This window comes from Pipistrellus hanaki, assembly GCF_964339955.1.
Source record: "Pipistrellus hanaki genome assembly, chromosome: 2".
Lineage (NCBI taxonomy): Eukaryota > Metazoa > Chordata > Mammalia > Chiroptera > Vespertilionidae > Pipistrellus > Pipistrellus hanaki.
In genome coordinates, this window is record NC_140504.1 from 141,031,090 (window position 1) to 141,047,923 (window position 16,834).

At 44.5% G+C, this 16,834-nt stretch overlaps 2 protein-coding genes across 5 annotated transcripts in view; one reads left to right on the forward strand and one right to left on the reverse strand.

Moving 5' to 3' along the window:
• DNASE2B (deoxyribonuclease 2 beta) overlaps nucleotides 1–16,834 on the reverse strand; it is a 684,289-nt gene that overhangs the window by 334,353 nt on the left and 333,102 nt on the right. The window lies entirely within an intron of this gene.
• The window catches only part of LPAR3 (lysophosphatidic acid receptor 3), a 77,347-nt gene that overhangs the window by 21,499 nt on the left and 39,014 nt on the right, over nucleotides 1–16,834 (forward strand). For both annotated transcript variants that reach the window (XM_084872091.1, XM_084872092.1), the window contains exon 2: nucleotides 3,635–4,391. In XM_084872091.1, the coding sequence (XP_084728217.1) occupies nucleotides 3,656–4,391 (736 nt within the window). In that variant the 5' untranslated portion in view covers nucleotides 3,635–3,655. The remainder of the gene's footprint in view (nucleotides 1–3,634; nucleotides 4,392–16,834) is intronic.

A 16,834-nucleotide genomic window follows, 5' to 3' on the forward strand; every position in this document is an offset into this window, starting at 1 on the left:
TTAGGCGAGGATCACAGAATCATATCTTAAGGTCTGAGAGGGGTCAAGAGATGATAAATCTGATCATTTGTTGTAAGTTCACCAAAGATTTTGGTAATTTCCAGCTAAGAAAATACAATGATCTGTAGTTGATATGTACTGGGGACAGTCAACAAGCTTGGCAGCATATGGCAGAGGAGAAACAAAATCAAAAGTACTAATTTACAAAACTTCCAGTTATTCATTTTTGGAGCTCTGGGATGATTGCGTTAGGAAATGTTTTATAGGAGAGTTGGGGGAAATGATGTCCTGATTTGGTTAGTTATAAGCATATAAGGTTTTATGGTTACATGAAGCTTTAAGTAGAAAACCATTTTATTTTCATTATCACTGAAAAACTCTAAAGAGTGCTTTGCTGATAAATGTAGTAATAATGGACATAGGTGAATCTTTTTCCTTTGAAAATTAATTTTGATGTTTAAGACAGACTAGTTATCAAGAAAGGTAGAATGCATTAAGTATTAATAGAATGTGTGCTCCTCAGACAGAATTTTTAAAGTAGCATTTAAAAGCCTATTTATTACAGAAATTTGGAAACGGGAGAAATCTGTAAAGAATTTTTTTAATGACCCTCAATTCTACCATTCTTAATATTACACTTTGAAACTTTTTATCTTTTTTCTGTATCTTTAAAAAAATAGTCAACATACCACACATTTATGTATGTATATATGTATATAAATATATGTATATATATATACCTAATATATAATTATTTATAATTAAAATAATGGCATATGGTTTTTTTCTCATATTACCATGACTTCATGGTAAATGTGATTTTTTAATGGCTACACAATATTCTATCCTTGGAATATTTTTAACCAATTCCCTATATATGTTTCAGTCAAAAGTAGAATTGGAAGCTGAGAGAGAGGGAGCTGCTTGGTGGAAGTTCTGGCTAATCACTGTTTTCTATTTTGTAAGACAAAACTATTATACTTCTCAGTCTCAGGACAGTTTTTGTTAAAATGTGTCTAAGAATGTGCCATTTCAGCTTTTATGGAGGAAAGTTGAATTTGAAGATTTTTGAAGTAAAAATCATTGAGGTTTTAAGACATTATGTAATTACAAATGCAACCAAATTTATGAACCCAAACTAAAACATTAAAACTCCTTGGAAAGGAAATTGGGAAATCTTAAAGTGTCGTGTGTGTTTTTTTGGTAATGTTATATTTCCAACATTTTTCTGACATATTAATTTTGACATTGCTGATGAATTAATCAAAGATATATAATTTAAAATTAGAAATGTGTTTCTCTTAGGTATCTAGAGCAAATAGCAAATCAAAATACATTCTTTTTCATTAGTGAAAGGACACATATGAATTGCTTCATTAAAATTTCTCATGTAATTTTTTTTATTATTTGTCTTGAATTTCTATATACTTTCAACATTGTTGAAAGCTGATTTTTTCCTTGGATATTTAAATTTAATTTTATAGATTAGTATCTTCTACTCAACACTCATATTCTACTAGTAGAATTAGAAACAATCTGTCTCAAGGACAGTTTGACAATATGTATCAGAAACCTGTAAATAAATTTATACAAATTACTGCAACTTGAAATCTGTGGATTAGTCTTAAGGAAATAATTGGCCAAGTATATAAAGATTAATGCACAAGAATGTAACCTTGCTTATAAAAGCAACCTATTAGAAATAACCTAAGTGTCCAGCATTTAGGGATCAGTTAAATAAAGTGTGGTATATTCATAAGCTGGAATATCAGGAAGCTATTAAAATGATCAAATATATCTCTACTTTTAATTTTAGAAAATTATCACAATAAAGTGTAGATACATTGTCCTGTTGTATAAAGTTATCTGATACTGGCAATTAAATACCGGTGAATCCTGAGAAAGAGAGTAATTTTTGTTTTGGCATTATTAAAAGTGAGTCCCCTTCTTTGTAATGGAAAGGCACTAGAACTGTTTGTCTCTTGAGACCACTCTCAGTTTGTTTATTTTAAGTATATAAAGTCATATTCTTACCTTCCATTTGCTATGGCAGAGAGGCATGTGTCCAATTCATTTAAAGGTATCACATGTCCACGACAGGGGCCATGAGCGGAGGAGATGGGGGGTTAATGGGGGGAAGAGGACACATATGTAATACCTTAATCAATAAAGAAATTAAACAAATAAAGGTATCACATGTCATTAAAATGAAAATAAACAGACGACTGCCTAAGATACATTTCTGTTTTGTAGTACTTCAAACTGATATCTGATATGCTTGTCCTGATTCTGTATGTGGTATTGGATTACAGAATTTATAAGATCCTTAAAAGCTGGGGATTTCCATTAAGCGTTTGCTGTTAGAGCCACTTCATTCCCGGCAGTGAACTGCTCAGGGCCTGAGCCTACTGGATCTCCCACAAACACATTGCAGCCTCACTGCTTGTGAGGGAGCCCATGGTTATTCTCTCCAGACACTAGATTTCCTGACCTTCAGCCCTGGTCTTCCTTGATAGAACCTTACATGACTATTCCCAGACCCTCAGAACATCCCACCGTGGATAGGAGGATGGGCAGTCAATCTTAGAGCCTGTGCCCAGCCAGCCCCTTCTTGGCCAAAAGCCCTCATTTTTGGGGTCCAAGAGATCTTAGAGCTGAGATTAGTATCTTCCCTGTCTGCCTGATACCGTTTGGGGTCTACTTTCTGACACGTGTCCTGAGGATTTGCCCTTGCTTGGCAGTTATGTTCTCACATCCTCGGACGTCTGTTCGAACTCCAGATGTCAGTCTTGCCCATGAAGGCCTGCCCTCCCACCAGCTACTGTGTTGGAAGAGAGCTCAGGGAAGGAAACTGACTCCAAATGATTGAGTTGGGAAGTCCAGCAAACAGATTCACATTGGTACAATTTGGACTAGAGAATAAGAAAGAAGTAAACAAAAAGGCAAGGAAGGAGTCTTGAGACCAGTCTCCAGCCTGTACCACATGCTTGTCAAGTGAGTGTTGTCATTGTACTTGAAACCAAAAGATGGCAAAAGCAAGATCAGGAGTGGAATCAGAGTGGTGGAAAATTGAACTCTTGGGGAAGCCACTTGGTCATGTGAAAAGTAACTCAACACCCGTTATCTTGGCAAGAATGTGCCTGGCATTGCCAACCTGCCTTTGATTAATGAACAGAACCCATAAATAAGAAATGAGCTGGAAACCACCAGGAGAAAGCATTAATACGCTGTGCTGCAATCATTACCCGGACAGAGTGGATATTGCAGGGCTCAGAATATTTGACTTTCTGCTGCCTCCATGGATCATTTATTCATTTATTCATTGATGCATTCAGGCAGCTGGTCAGCCAGCATTCAGCAAAGACCTGTCTTGAGGCAGCCAGGGAATAATAGTTCTGGGGTTATAATGGCGACGTTTACACTCCTTCACTGAACTTGCACCTCTCCTGGGAAACAGACAACAATTACCCATGTGAGATAAATGCTGTGATAGGTCAGAGTTGGGCCCTGGAGCCAGGGACATTTACTGAGATCGGAAGGCTTGAGAGAAACTGTCCAGACAAGGGACAATGGGTGGTTTATTGATTGATTTTGCAAAGAGTGATATTTGTTTCTTCTTTAAATTTCTTTCTAGGATGTTCAGTTCTTCTCCACAATGAATGAGTGTCACTATGATAAGCAGATGGACTTTTTTTATAACAAAAGCAACTCTGCCACTGCCGATGACTGGACAGGAACGAAGCTCGTGATTGTTCTATGTGTTGGAACATTTTTCTGCCTGTTTATTTTCTTTTCTAATTCTCTGGTCATCGCAGCGGTGATTAAAAACAGAAAGTTTCATTTCCCCTTCTACTACCTGTTGGCTAACCTAGCTGCTGCAGATTTCTTTGCCGGAATTGCCTATGTATTCCTGATGTTCAACACTGGCCCCGTTTCAAGGACTTTGACCGTCAACCGCTGGTTTCTCCGCCAGGGGCTCCTGGACACTAGCTTGACCGCCTCCCTGACCAATTTGCTGGTGATTGCCGTGGAGAGGCACATGTCAATCATGAGGATGCGGGTCCACAGCAACCTGACCAAAAAGAGGGTGACGTTGCTCATTTTGTTTGTCTGGGCCATTGCCATCTTTATGGGGGCGGTCCCCACACTGGGCTGGAATTGCCTCTGTGACATCTCTACCTGCTCTTCCCTGGCCCCCATTTATAGCAGGAGTTACCTCATTTTTTGGACTGTGTCCAACCTCGTGGCCTTCTTCATCATGGTCGTGGTGTACCTGCGGATCTACATGTACGTCAAGAGGAAAACCAACGTCTTGTCCCCACATACCAGTGGCTCCATCAGCCGCCGGAGGACCCCCATGAAGCTAATGAAGACAGTGATGACTGTCTTAGGTAAGGAGAGCCCAGGGAGTCATTCTTCCCATCCATTCAGCACACATTTATTGAGTATGTGCTGTATATAAGGCACCTACAGGTAGTAGGATTGCAGCAGTGAGCAAGGACAGGTATAACTCTCCACCTGCCTAGTAGGGGGAGACAAAATGAGTATTCTAATAGGGAGAAATAAAATAATTGTACAAAAAATTTAAAATGACATAAAATAAGAGGTTGATGACTCTTACTGGAAAATTACAGCAGGGAAGGGAGATGAGGCTAAGCAGGTATAGTTTGCAGTTTTAAAAAACACTGTGAGAGCCGGTTCCATCTAGAGGATGACTTTTGAGCAGATATGTGAAGATGTTGAGGGAGCCAAGCTCATGGGGAGGGGAAGGCGTTCCAAGCAGAAGGGGCCTGAACAGAAGGAGGCCAGCGTGGCTGGAGTGGCGTGAACTGGGGAGAGTAGGAGGGGATTGGGTCAGAGACCTGAGGGTAGATTGGGGCAACTGAGATTATTTAGGACTATGCCATGCTCTTACTTAGGTTTTAATGGCCTCTCTGTGGCTGCTGTTTTGATAAAACACTACAATAGGGCAAGGGCAAAAGTGAGAGAATTTCTTATGAAGGTACTTCAGTACTCAGGAGGGATGATAGTGCTAGGACCAGAGGGCAGATTGGAGGTGATGAGGTCTGGTCAGACTCTGGATGTTTCTAAAGGTAGAGTTGATAGGATTTGCTGGCTGGTAAGGTATAAAGGAAGTGAGAAGAGGAGGGGAAGGTGGAGTGTGTTATTTACTGAGGTGGGGAAGACAGAGAGGCGGAGACTGGGGGCAAGGTCAGGAGTTTGGTTTGGGACAAACTAAGTGAAGGGTCCTATTAGACATCTCAGTGGAGTCACTGAGTAGGCAGTTGGATGTATGAATGAGGAGTTCAGGAATAGGCATGAGCTAGAGATCTATATTGGAGAGTCACTGAGGGAAAAAATGCTGGATGAGATGAGAAGAGGACCCAGGATGAGCCTCAGGACACTCCAATGTGAGGAGGAGGGGAGGCAGGGAACAGCCAGAGAAGAGCCCCAGAGGAATAGCCAGAAATCCCCGGAGAATGTGGTGGCCCAGAAGCCAAGAGCGGGAAGCCCTGGAGGATAGGCAGTATCAGCAATGGAGTCCTCCTGAGAGACAGAGTCCAATGAGCTTATGGGGTTTAGCAGAGCGGTGTTACTATGCTGACCTGGAGAAGACTGGATTTAGTGTAGCCAAGAGCTTGATCTGAGCAAAATGAATAAGGAAATGGAGGGGAGGATTTCGGACAACTTGGGAAGTTTGCTTTGACCTGTGAGCCTTGTACCATGAAGACACATTCGGTGCAAAGAAAGTTCCCTTCGTTTTGCTTCTTCTGTGGTAGATGGCTTGTTGTCCCCCAATTCCAGACCTGGGTTGCAGATTTGGGATGTGTGGGCAGACACCTTTGTGGTTTCTCAGGCCTTGCATTTGAAGTTAGAAGGCCTTTCCTCCCTATGGCTGCAGCAATGGGGACTGTTAGTGAGAGACCCAGGAGTATATTCCGGGCAAGTCCCAATGTGAAGGAATTAAAAGCTGAGCTCTCAGGAAACAATCCACATTAGAGGATATAGGGTGTCCGCAGTGTGGTGTGGGAACCATCATAATGTTCCTATGCCCTAAAACTGCTAGTAAGATTTGCAGATCAGCAGACACACAACGTGATAGTTAAAATAACTTCCAACTCAGGATTTATTTTTGTTAATTAATATTTATATATATATATATAATAATAATAATTATTATTATTGTTAATCCTCACCCAAAGATAGTTTCCCATTGATTTTTAGAGAAAGTGGAAAGGTGAGAGAGAGACAGAGAAACATTGATGTGAGAAAGAAGCATTGTTTGGTTGCCTCCTGCATGTACCCCGACCAGGCCGGGGAACCTGCAACCAAGGTATGCACCTTTGACTGGGTTCTAGCCTGGGACTTTTCAGTCCATAGGCTGACACTCTATCCACTGAGCCTAATCAGCTAAGGATTAGTCAACTAATATTTTGTAGTGTTTCATATGTGTCACACGTTGTCCTAAGTATTTTACATATATGAACTGATTTAATGCTCATGGCCACCCTGTGAGGTAGGTACTACTATCATCCTGTTTTCCAGATGAGGAAACTAAGCAGAGAGTTCAAGCAGTATGCCCACGGCTATTTAGCTGTTAACAGTGAATCCAAGATGGCCAGTCGGCCTTTGGAGTCCACATGTTTAACACACACTCTGCAACTACTTTTGGTTGCTTGGACTTTTTATGGGTCTCATCTTTGTCCTGTCTTCTGCTTTGACTGCCTCCTTCTTTTAGTGTCTTGACAAGAACATAGAAAACAATAAGAAAAGGGGGGGGGGGGGGTCGGTTAACCTATGGTTCCGCTCTTGAGCGAGAGAGTATATTTTAGGTAAAGAGTAAAGCTTGTTATTTACTGGTAGTGTGAATGGACTCTGATGCTTTTCCTGCTTAACTTACCAACATAATCGTTTGCTTGGCTGTGTGTCTTGAGCAACTACCTGCCCGATTATGGAGAAAATTTAACGTTTTTAGCATATGATATTCACATGCAGCATGAGATAGAAGAAACTTCTGTAATCCTAGGTGGAGAGAGTAGAACTTGTGGCGATGTGGTCATAGTCACGAGCTTTGGATTCGTAGGTAAGTTTGTCTGGACCATACGGAAGGGTTTAAAATAAAGCAGCCGTGTGGTTTTGGTAGGTGCGGTATTGGGTAAGGGAAACACTGGAATAAACAGTGAAATTGCCCAGCAGGATAAGAGAAGTCGTGACATTGAGATGGAACAATATCAGGGAATTGGTTGATGAGAGGAAGACAGTTTGGTGTTGACTTGGGGAAGTTCCTCCTTGGTCAGACCGAGGGATCTGCTGGAAGACGGGAAGTCTGGGGGCCGGGGAAGTGAAACTGAAGAGCTAGGTGGTCTGAGGTTTTGAGCTGATTTCTTTGGATAACAGAAGATTTGTTTGGGGTTTTAACTTCAACTCTGTCATTTTCTACAAAGATGATCTGAAGCACATTAGCTCACCTTTTTTGGTTAAATTTCCTCATCTGAAATGGAACAGATTATCTGAGGTGGAACAGATAATCTTTAAGTTCTTTCAATATTATAAAATTCAGTGACCCTGTTGTAACCAAAAGTCATCAAAGCTGATGCATAGTTTTGTGGATTGACTGTGTATCAAGCACAGAATCTTCTTCCATGAGAGCATCTATTATAGCGTCCGGCTCGGGGAGGAAGCCACTCAGTTGCTCTGTCTGATACATGAAAAAAATTCAGTTGCCTGAGACAAGTGTCTCCTATGTGAGACTATATCATAAAAATCAATAGTGCTGGCGTCTGCCATTATTGTTGCTGGTTCTACCATTATGGAAATTAATAACTTAATGTTTACTTCTATAATGATTACCTGATTTAAGTAGCTTCATAGTAAAATACTAAACCTTTCTATTTATTCCTTGCTATGTATGTTGTAAGAAAGTTTAACTTAAGATTAAATTTTCTTATAAACACACCTTTTAAATATTATAAAGTCAATCAATGCCTATATATTAACTGTTTGTTGAACAGCAACTAAGAGGCAAAAGGTTACATGAATTCATTTCAGAGAAAGGGGGAGGGATGGAGAGGTCTGTAGAATTTGGGGAAGACTTCTTAGAGCGCTTGGGATGTGATCTGGAAAAATAAATGGAGTTTGTATGGGAAGGAAAGAAAACATTTTAAGTAGGAGAAACAGTATAATCAAAAGTGTGATGGTAGCCAAAACCGGTTTGGCTCAGTGGATAGAGCATCAATCTGCAGACTGAAGGGTCCCAGGTTTGATTCCTGTCAAGGGCATGTACATTGGTTGCGGGCACGTCCCCGGTGGGGAGTGTGCAGGAGGCAGCTGGTTGATGATTCTCTCTCCTCTCTGTAAAAAGTCAATAAAATATATATTTTTAAAAAGTGTGATGGTAGAAACATCTAAAGCTTTTGCAGTACCGTAAGGAAAGCCCTTAGGAGCACAGATGCATGTTGTGGTACATGGGAAAATAGTTCAACTGTGAGCTGGAAAAGTGTAGTGGGCCATCCTCTCTGGAAGGAGAGAGGTAGACCAGAAGACCTTTGTGTTTCTCTCCAGCTTTAGGATTCTGGTCGGACACGAAGGCATGCAGAGCTGGATAGGGAGCAGATTCTTTCCTCGTTGAGGGAGGTGGAGGCTGTGAGGATGGTGCTGTGAATTTTAAATCTGTGCATGATTGGAAAGGCATCTAGTCATCGTGTTCCCATTTCAGCAGCCCTGGGGCAGAATGCTTGCTCACTCCTGGGTTATGAAGTGTGATGGGCCCTTTACGTGAAAGAAGGTTTATTGAAGGTTCTCTTTGAAAAGGCATTGGGGACATAGGATCTTACTTTCCACAGGGCACCCTGGCCCTGCCCAAGAGAGAGTCCTGTGTTTTGGAATTCTGCTCATTAACATGTTAATCATCTGCAGCAACCAACACACAAGGAACGCCCCCCCCTCCCCTGCCCCCACTCCCTCCTCCCCCACATGGAAACCTCTCCTGTACCATCAGCACAGCACCAAGTGAACTTGCATACGGGCGATTTGTTTCCCAGAAAATGGGCTGGACTTGCTTCTGTTTTGCAATGACTTGAAATGCAAAAGAAAAGAAAAGTTGAAGGGATTTGTGAATTACACTTTTGAAATCTTCCATGAACCTTCCTGTCTCTTAGGGTGGTGTTTTTCAAACTGTAGGTGTTTTCAAAGTGTCAAGAAATGAAATCAATTTGGAGATTGTAACTGACACTATTTTATAACTCTCTGTGTGTGTGTGTGTGTGTGTGTGTGTGTGTGTGTGATGGATTATGGTATAAAATGTATTTCTTACCATGGGTTATGGTCAAGAACGTCTAAAATGTCATGGTTTTAGGGTTAAGGTTTCTTTTGGGCCAATAAAGAACTGAACTCTTTTATGACATGAGAAACATTTCAGGTAAGGGGCTTTCAAAAGATCTGCGGTAATTGAAAGAAAGAGCTGGACACTTTTCTTCTCATTCCTCCCTCCCACCTCTCCACCCAGATCAATACTAACTCCTGTTTGTCTTCTCTCAGGGGAGAGAGGGAGGAGGTAAGGTGGCGGTAACAGAAGAATTAATATTCAGAGCTCTCATGCTGGGAAATGGGTGAAATTAGTACCACCAGGAGCCTTGCTAGAGTACTCCTGACAATCATACATGACATTTCTGTAACATGGTGTCCCTTCCAGGGTTTCAAGGCATTGCTTTCATCAAGCCTCACAGAAATCCTGCAAGGGAAGTGGGGATGATGTTATCCTGTTTTGCTGCCACTCCCCTAGATGCACCCTGTACTGGGCCATAATTAATTATTTACAGTTCCTCGTTTTGCATCCCTAAGCCTCTGCACTTGCTGGAATACCTTTCCTCTGGTTCTGCCTGGGGAACTCCCATTCACCTGTAAGACTCAGCACCAGGCCCTGTCTTCTCTGGATCTTTCCTTGCCCTGCCTCAGAAAGTCTGATGGCTCCCTCCTTGGGGCCACCTGTGCGTTGCCTATACCGAAGTCAAGGCCTCTATCTTTAACTAGAATGTGTGTTCTTTGAAGCCAGGGACTGTACTTTATCTACCTTTGCATCGCTAACATGCAGCGTGCTATCTGTAACACACTTGCTGAGATTACGATAGGTTGAATAAATAAGGAAGCCGAGGCTTAGGGGAGGTATGAGGCTTTTCAAAAGCTGGAACTATAAGTAGGCCCCAGGTTACCTCCCATGCAGCCGGGCTGTTTGCCTGCTCTGGCTCTGACATGACCTGCCTGTGAGGTCGCTGGGCTGGGGAGTGAGGGGGCGTCTCTCTTTATAACATGGGAGACAGGTCTCAGGGGACCACGTGGGAATGCTACACTGGGAAGAGGAAAACGAATGAACATTTCCGAGTGCCTACCACAAGGAGGTCTGCATGAGACATGCTTTCAGGATTTTATTTCACTTACGGGGAAACTCAGGTATAAAGCATCTTGCCGGTAAACTCTGACTGGTACAAATAATTACCATTAATACTCATTGTGGGCTCTATGTGGCTTCGAGCGTTTTACATGTTTTATTTCATTTCATCTTCATGACAGCCCAAAGAGGGAGGTTCTGTTATTATTACCAGATAAGGAAACTGAGGCCCAGAGGGGTTCCGTGTCTTGCCCGGGATTAGAAAGAAAGCTGAGATTAGCGTCCCAGCATATCGTCCCCAGGACCCCACTCTTCAAGGTTAGTTAGCAGCTTCTTGTAAGCGACGGGGCTAGAGCAGCATCCAGCCAGTAATGGGGTATAGAGCCTGTGTGGCCCTTGATTCCTAGTTAAGGTTATTTCAGTAGCGTCACTTGATCTCTCAAGTTTCGCTCGCCCTTGATTGATTTTAAGCTGCAGCAGCATGGTAGTAACAGTGATGACATTATATCCCAGGACTGACCCAGCTCCAATCCTCAAACCATATGTTCATTGAAGTAAATGGTGAGCGGAGGGGCCCTGGCGTAAGGGGGAACCAGATTTAAATTCCGGCCTTGTCATTTCCAAGTTGTGTGACACTGAACCATGTGCCTGCCCGCTTCCCCCTCTGTTAGATGGGGATGATAGCAGTGCCTCTGGCCCGGCCAGGTTTGGGGGTACAGTGAGATAACACATACAAAGTGGCACACAGTAAGTACTAAGCAACTCACATATTAAGCAGTAAGTGCTAAGGAGTGTAAGCTACTCTTCTTGGGCCTCGTTGGACCCTGAAGAGCCTTGCCCAGTATCCAAGCAGAGCGTCCTTTCCCTGGATGGTGTCCTGTAGGGATGGGGGCTGGAGACCTGCTGGTGGTGCCATCCTGGTGGCGGTGGACAGGCAGCCCGGAGGAAGCTAACTGGGGGTGCTTTGCAGAGGCTGCCAGACAGCTGGTGAATGGCACCAGCTTGGTTCCAGGGGACCAGGGCCAATCTGAACATGTGGTCACCACCACCCCTACCCCCAGGGAAATCATTCTGTTAATGATTCCATTTTTGCAACATTTATGAATGAAAAATTACAAGCGAGATCCTGGTTGTCAAGTGTTAGCTTAATAAAAATCTCGCAACACAGCACCAACGCCTGTGTGTAGGTCTCTGGGACAGTCCTCATAAGAAACTGTCCTCATTTTGCTAATGCCTCCTACCAAGATGCCTACCCGTGTTTCCCTGAAAATAAGACATCCTCCGAAAATAAGACCTAGCGCATGTAAAGATAAGACATCCCCTAAGAATAAGACCTCGCGCAACTTTGGGAGAAAAAATTAATATAAGACACTGTCTTATTTTGGGGAAAACAGGGTAGTTCTCTACTAGGACTGGAAATTTAACCTTTGTCAGAACAGAATGGGGTCCAGAACCCAGACCTTTTATACTTAAGTTTCTGTTTCTGACCTTCATCAATTAACTGTCCTTGTTCCATTTAAAAAAGGGAGGGGGGTACACATATATGCATCCACACATGCACACGTGCACACACATGTAGAAACCAGGAGTCCAAAGATGCTAACCAGAGCCCCTGGGAATTCTGAGCATTTGCTTTCAGCTTTTGTGGACTTACAGTGGCTCCTGTATGACAGAAGCCTGCTTTCAGTGTTTGCTTTCTTGCATGCCTTAGTAATCAGATATCTGTTAAAAAAAAAAAAAAAAAAGTGAAAGCTTTGCCTTAAGAAGTGCTGAGTGAGACGATCAGGTGGTTGGCACACAGGAGCTGTCGTGTTGCTGTGCAGTCATGACAGAATGCTTCATTCTTTTCAAGCTGCCCAGGCACCAATCCTGAGGACACTGAGTCCAGGGAGTTCATACTTTTGTCTGGAAACAGCGAATCCAAGGAGCACCTTGGTGTGCTTCAGGACAGGGCAGCGGGGACAAGGGCCTTTGGGGGAGAGGGGCATTTATTCCAGGGCAAACTGTGAGTGAGTGAGTGCAAACATAACCTCCTTCCAATGGCTGCTTCTTGCGATTCTGCTTGACAGACCCCTGCATTCTGAGGGGGGTGGGGAGCAGGGTGGGTAGTGATGGAGAAACCTCATTGTCTCATGTTAGAAGGAAGACAGCTTCAAATTAAAAAAAACAAAACCCACTGTTGCCCGCCACCGCATCCCACCTTTTCAGATTGTCTCCACTTGTTGACAACTTCCACCCCCACGGGTTTAGTTTAGCCCCAGCCTCTCCTCTGCTGTCTGTAGCCCTTTATCTCGTGTCTGGCTGTCGGTTCTTCTTTTTCCTGCTTTGTGGTTGCAGATGCCTCCCTGTGAGTCAGAGCAGAAGTCATTTTTCCAAATCGCCATCCTTGCTTCCAGCGGAATCACTGCTCTGCTTTCTTCCCTCCATTTCCTCCACACACCCCTTCAGTCCTGCTCCTCTCTGTCCACTCCAATCACACGTCCTCCTTCAGAACTTTCTTTCTAGCTTTGTTTCTTTTGAGAAGCTGGAAAGCCTCCTCTTCATCTGGGACAATGATTGAATGCCACATTGCCTGGGTGCAGGGTAAAGAAACACTTTTCAAATTCTATCTCTCCTTCTCCCCCCACCCCGCATGAAATAATTGATAGGTATAATTGTACATACTTAAAGTGTACAGCGTGATGCTTTGATATACATGTACATTGTGGAATGATTACCAAGATTAAGGTAATCAACACATCCATCACCTCCCATGGTTTATTCTGTTTATTTTGTTGTTGCTTTTGTGGTGAGAATACTGTGTACTCTCAGCAACTTGCAGGAAGTAAACAGTACCATATTTTTAACCATGCTCATCATGTCATACATGAGATCCTCAGAATTTATAACTGAAATGTTGTGCGCTTTGACCTACATCTCCCATCTCCCCTCCTCCCAGCCCTGACAAGCACCCCTCTATTCTGCATTTAGCAACCCCCACCTTCCTCTCAACCTGTCAGTATCCTCAGGCTCCTACAGGGGTTTCATCCCATTTTTTTTAATTGGCATCTTTCTTTGCTCTGAGCTCCACATATAAGAGATAGCACACAGTGTTTGCCTTTCTCTGGCTTGTCACTTAGCAGAGAAGTTCCATTACCCAACGACATCCAGCCCTCCTGCCAACACCCAGGCTCCTGGAGGCTTAGGGTTCCAGAACTCAGGAATGCCTTCTCCTGGGGCCTCCATTTCTGCATCTGTCACACCTCCAGGCTAATACCTGGAATAGCCTGATGTGGGCTGACCCCTTGGTAGAATTTTATCAAATCCGTGCCAGTATTGTTTGTACTTGTCAAATATCCACTGGGGACTGTGCATCTAGTGTGTAACAAGCACACGGGTTGGGTGGGAGCAGGGAATAAAGGGTGTTTGCTGAAATCCCAGCCTGCCCCAGACCCAGGGGTCCACAGAGAAGCCCGGAGAAAGGGCAGGCGAACCTATAGTGTTGGCTGCGGACACCACCGGTGAGCAGTTCTTCTTTCTCTCTGTCCTGAGAGTTGTCCCTCTGGTCCAGCCACCTGCTCTCCCTCCCCACCAGACGGTTATTATAATTGCAGAGTGTGAGGAGGAAGGATCCCGTTACCTTGAAGAATCAATAGCTGCTGAGAGATTTGCCCAAGGTCACCTTGTGAGTCATTGCTAGTGTGTGGCCAGAGCTCCGGTCTTCCTAGTTCCTGCTGCTTCTAGTGGCTGTCCCTGCCAGCCTGTGCAGTGCACCTGGCCTCGGACGCTGTGTGACTGCGGTACACCGCAGGGATTGTTTCTTTCCACCAAGTCAGAGTCTACTGCCCACCAGTGGGACTGTTTTAAGCCTTGGTGTTTTTGGAACAAGAAGAGATTTCTGCTTTTTGTACTTATTCATCATAAACATTTACGGAGTACCTACCAGATTTGAGTCAGTTACACAAACTAAAGATGCGGCCTCTGCCCCGAAGGCTCTGCATCTGTGCTCGCTCTCGTGTTTTACGGTTCTCAGGAGGCGACCAAGGTCTGTGAGTCAGTGGTTGGCTCATGTGCGAGACAGATTACTCAGAGGCAGATCTGCTCCAGGTGGCCTTTCGTATCTGCAACATATAAGGGATCCGTTTTATAGGCTTATCTGAGGAAACAGGCAACTTACCAAAAGAAATGGTAACAAAGAAATATACACAAGCGTCAAGTTGTAGGCATCAGGGATGGCAGCAGATGTTAGACCCATGGAGTCAGACTGGCAATGGGTTCAACAACCTTGGCATTTGACTTCCCGTGGGGAAAGAATTCAGAGCCAAGACCCAAACAAGAGAACATTTATTTGGTAAGTCACAGAGGTAGAAAGAGTAATTCCTAGAATAAATGGGCATAGGAAAGAACTAATAGAGGTAAAGGGAAGGCCCTTGGAGCGTGGGAGTGCGGAAGCCACTGGTGATGCCTGGGGCAGGGAGAGAGAAGGGGAACGGGAAGGGGAAGGGACAGACACAGGTACGCTCCCCATGGGGAGAGCTATTGGGTCCTCCATCCTAAAGGACTTAAGGGCGGAGATTTTAGGGGAGGTACCAGGGGAAGATCTCAATAGAATATTCAGCAGTTTTCCAGGTGTGTCCTTTCAGGGCTGTGGTCTCCCCTGATTGATTGGTTGCCCAAGGCAGGGGGTCATTATTCAATGCAGCTAGTCCTGAGGTCAGCCATGGATGGGGTCGCTGGTCTGATTTTGCTGCTTTTCTGGGCCTGGAGCTGAAATACAACTGAGGCCCAGATGTTATGTCTAGGGAGGAAAAGGTCAGGGGGTCCAAACGTCAAGATCAGCAATATGCTAGGGGAGGAAAAGTCACTCTGGGGTCAGGGTCCCACCTTTCAATTGTCCATTGCTAGACACCTGGGGCTTTCTACCCTGGTGACCTTCTGTGCCTGGCCCATCATGCCTGCTCTGCTATCATGTCTGTCTCACTGCCTACCACAAGTGAGGGGAGCCCAGACCAAAAAAAAAAAAAAAAAAAAAATGCCGTGGGTGGTCTATAGAGGCCTCCTTAAAGAGGTAGGGCTGAGCCAGATCTTAGTATGACAAGTGCAGAGGAGAGGCTGGGTGGGAGACAGGCATGCACATAGCTAGGGAGACCGGGCCAAGGCCAGGAGTGCAAAGCGGGGACAGGGAAGACTGACTTCTGGAATAAGGAGTTTGCATAGTGCAATGTGGTTTGAGAGGCATTCTGGAGTCAGAGAAGACCTTAAATCCTAATACTGTGTGGACTTTATTGTCAAACACCTGCGGAGAGCAGGTGGACACCTTGTGTTTGTGAATTGGGCCTGAGGTGGGTATGATGCAAAAACATCAAAATAAACTGAGTTAACTATGTGAGGTGATGGGTGTGTTAATTATCTTAACACATTCCTTTCTTCCGTGCCACCAGCTGAAGCATCTTCATAAAAAGGGTGGCACATGTGACTAACTGGGTAGATTCAATTTTTATTAAAATGTTTTGCAGGCCGAATTTAATAGGTCAGTGGCCATTCTTCAGCCCACAGCTAAATTGCTGTGACTGGCAATGGAGAGTGCCTGTAGGACCTTAGGGGTACTGGTGGGTTAAGAAGAAGGAGGGAGTTGCTAGATGCGGAGCAGAGTTTTAAAAACATCTGAAAGAAAGAAGAGAAAGGAGAGGGAGGGAGGGAGGGAGGGAGGGAGAGAGAGAGAGAGAGAGAGAGAGAGAGAGAGAGAGAGAGAGAGAGATATTATGGTGGGGACTGCTGGGATTAGCCCAGGGCTCTGTGGGTAGTAGGTGGCTTAGGTGCCAGAGAGAGGCAGAGCTGGCCAGTCACAGCAGGCACTGCAGGAAGGCACATGTGTCAGCAACAGGCTGAGTGTACACAGAGAGGGAGGCGCAGCCGGGAAGCCCAGCGGGAGCTGCAGGGGAGCAGGACAGTGGGTGTGAGCTTGTGGAACTCGGACAGGAGGCAGAGATGGATAAACAGCTGACCAAGGCCCAGGAAACCTGGGAACAGGAAGCAGGTCTCCACCTTGGAAACTAAGATGCTTTTTTTCTAAAAAAAAAAAAATATTTTTGTTGACTTTGGAGAGTCAGGGAGAGGGAGAAAGAGATGGAAACATCAATAGAGAGAGAAAGAATCATCGATAGGCTGCCTCCTGCACAGCCCCCATCAGGGACCAAACCTGCAACCTAGGCATGTGCCCTGTTTGGGAATCGAACCGGGACCTCCTGGTACATAGGTTGACACTCCAGCTGGGCCTAAGATTCCTTAAAGCCTTTGAAATTAGTCCTTTCTCACCTCCCAACTGATGTACCTACCCGCTTCCTTCTAACCAAGAACGTGGGAGTCACCTGGCATGAAAGCCCCTTCTCCAGCTTAGCCAGCCTCACAGGCCCCGTCCCTCCCTCTAGCTTTCTAGAGTGCACTGCTTGTCACCTCCCCAGGTGCCTGTTC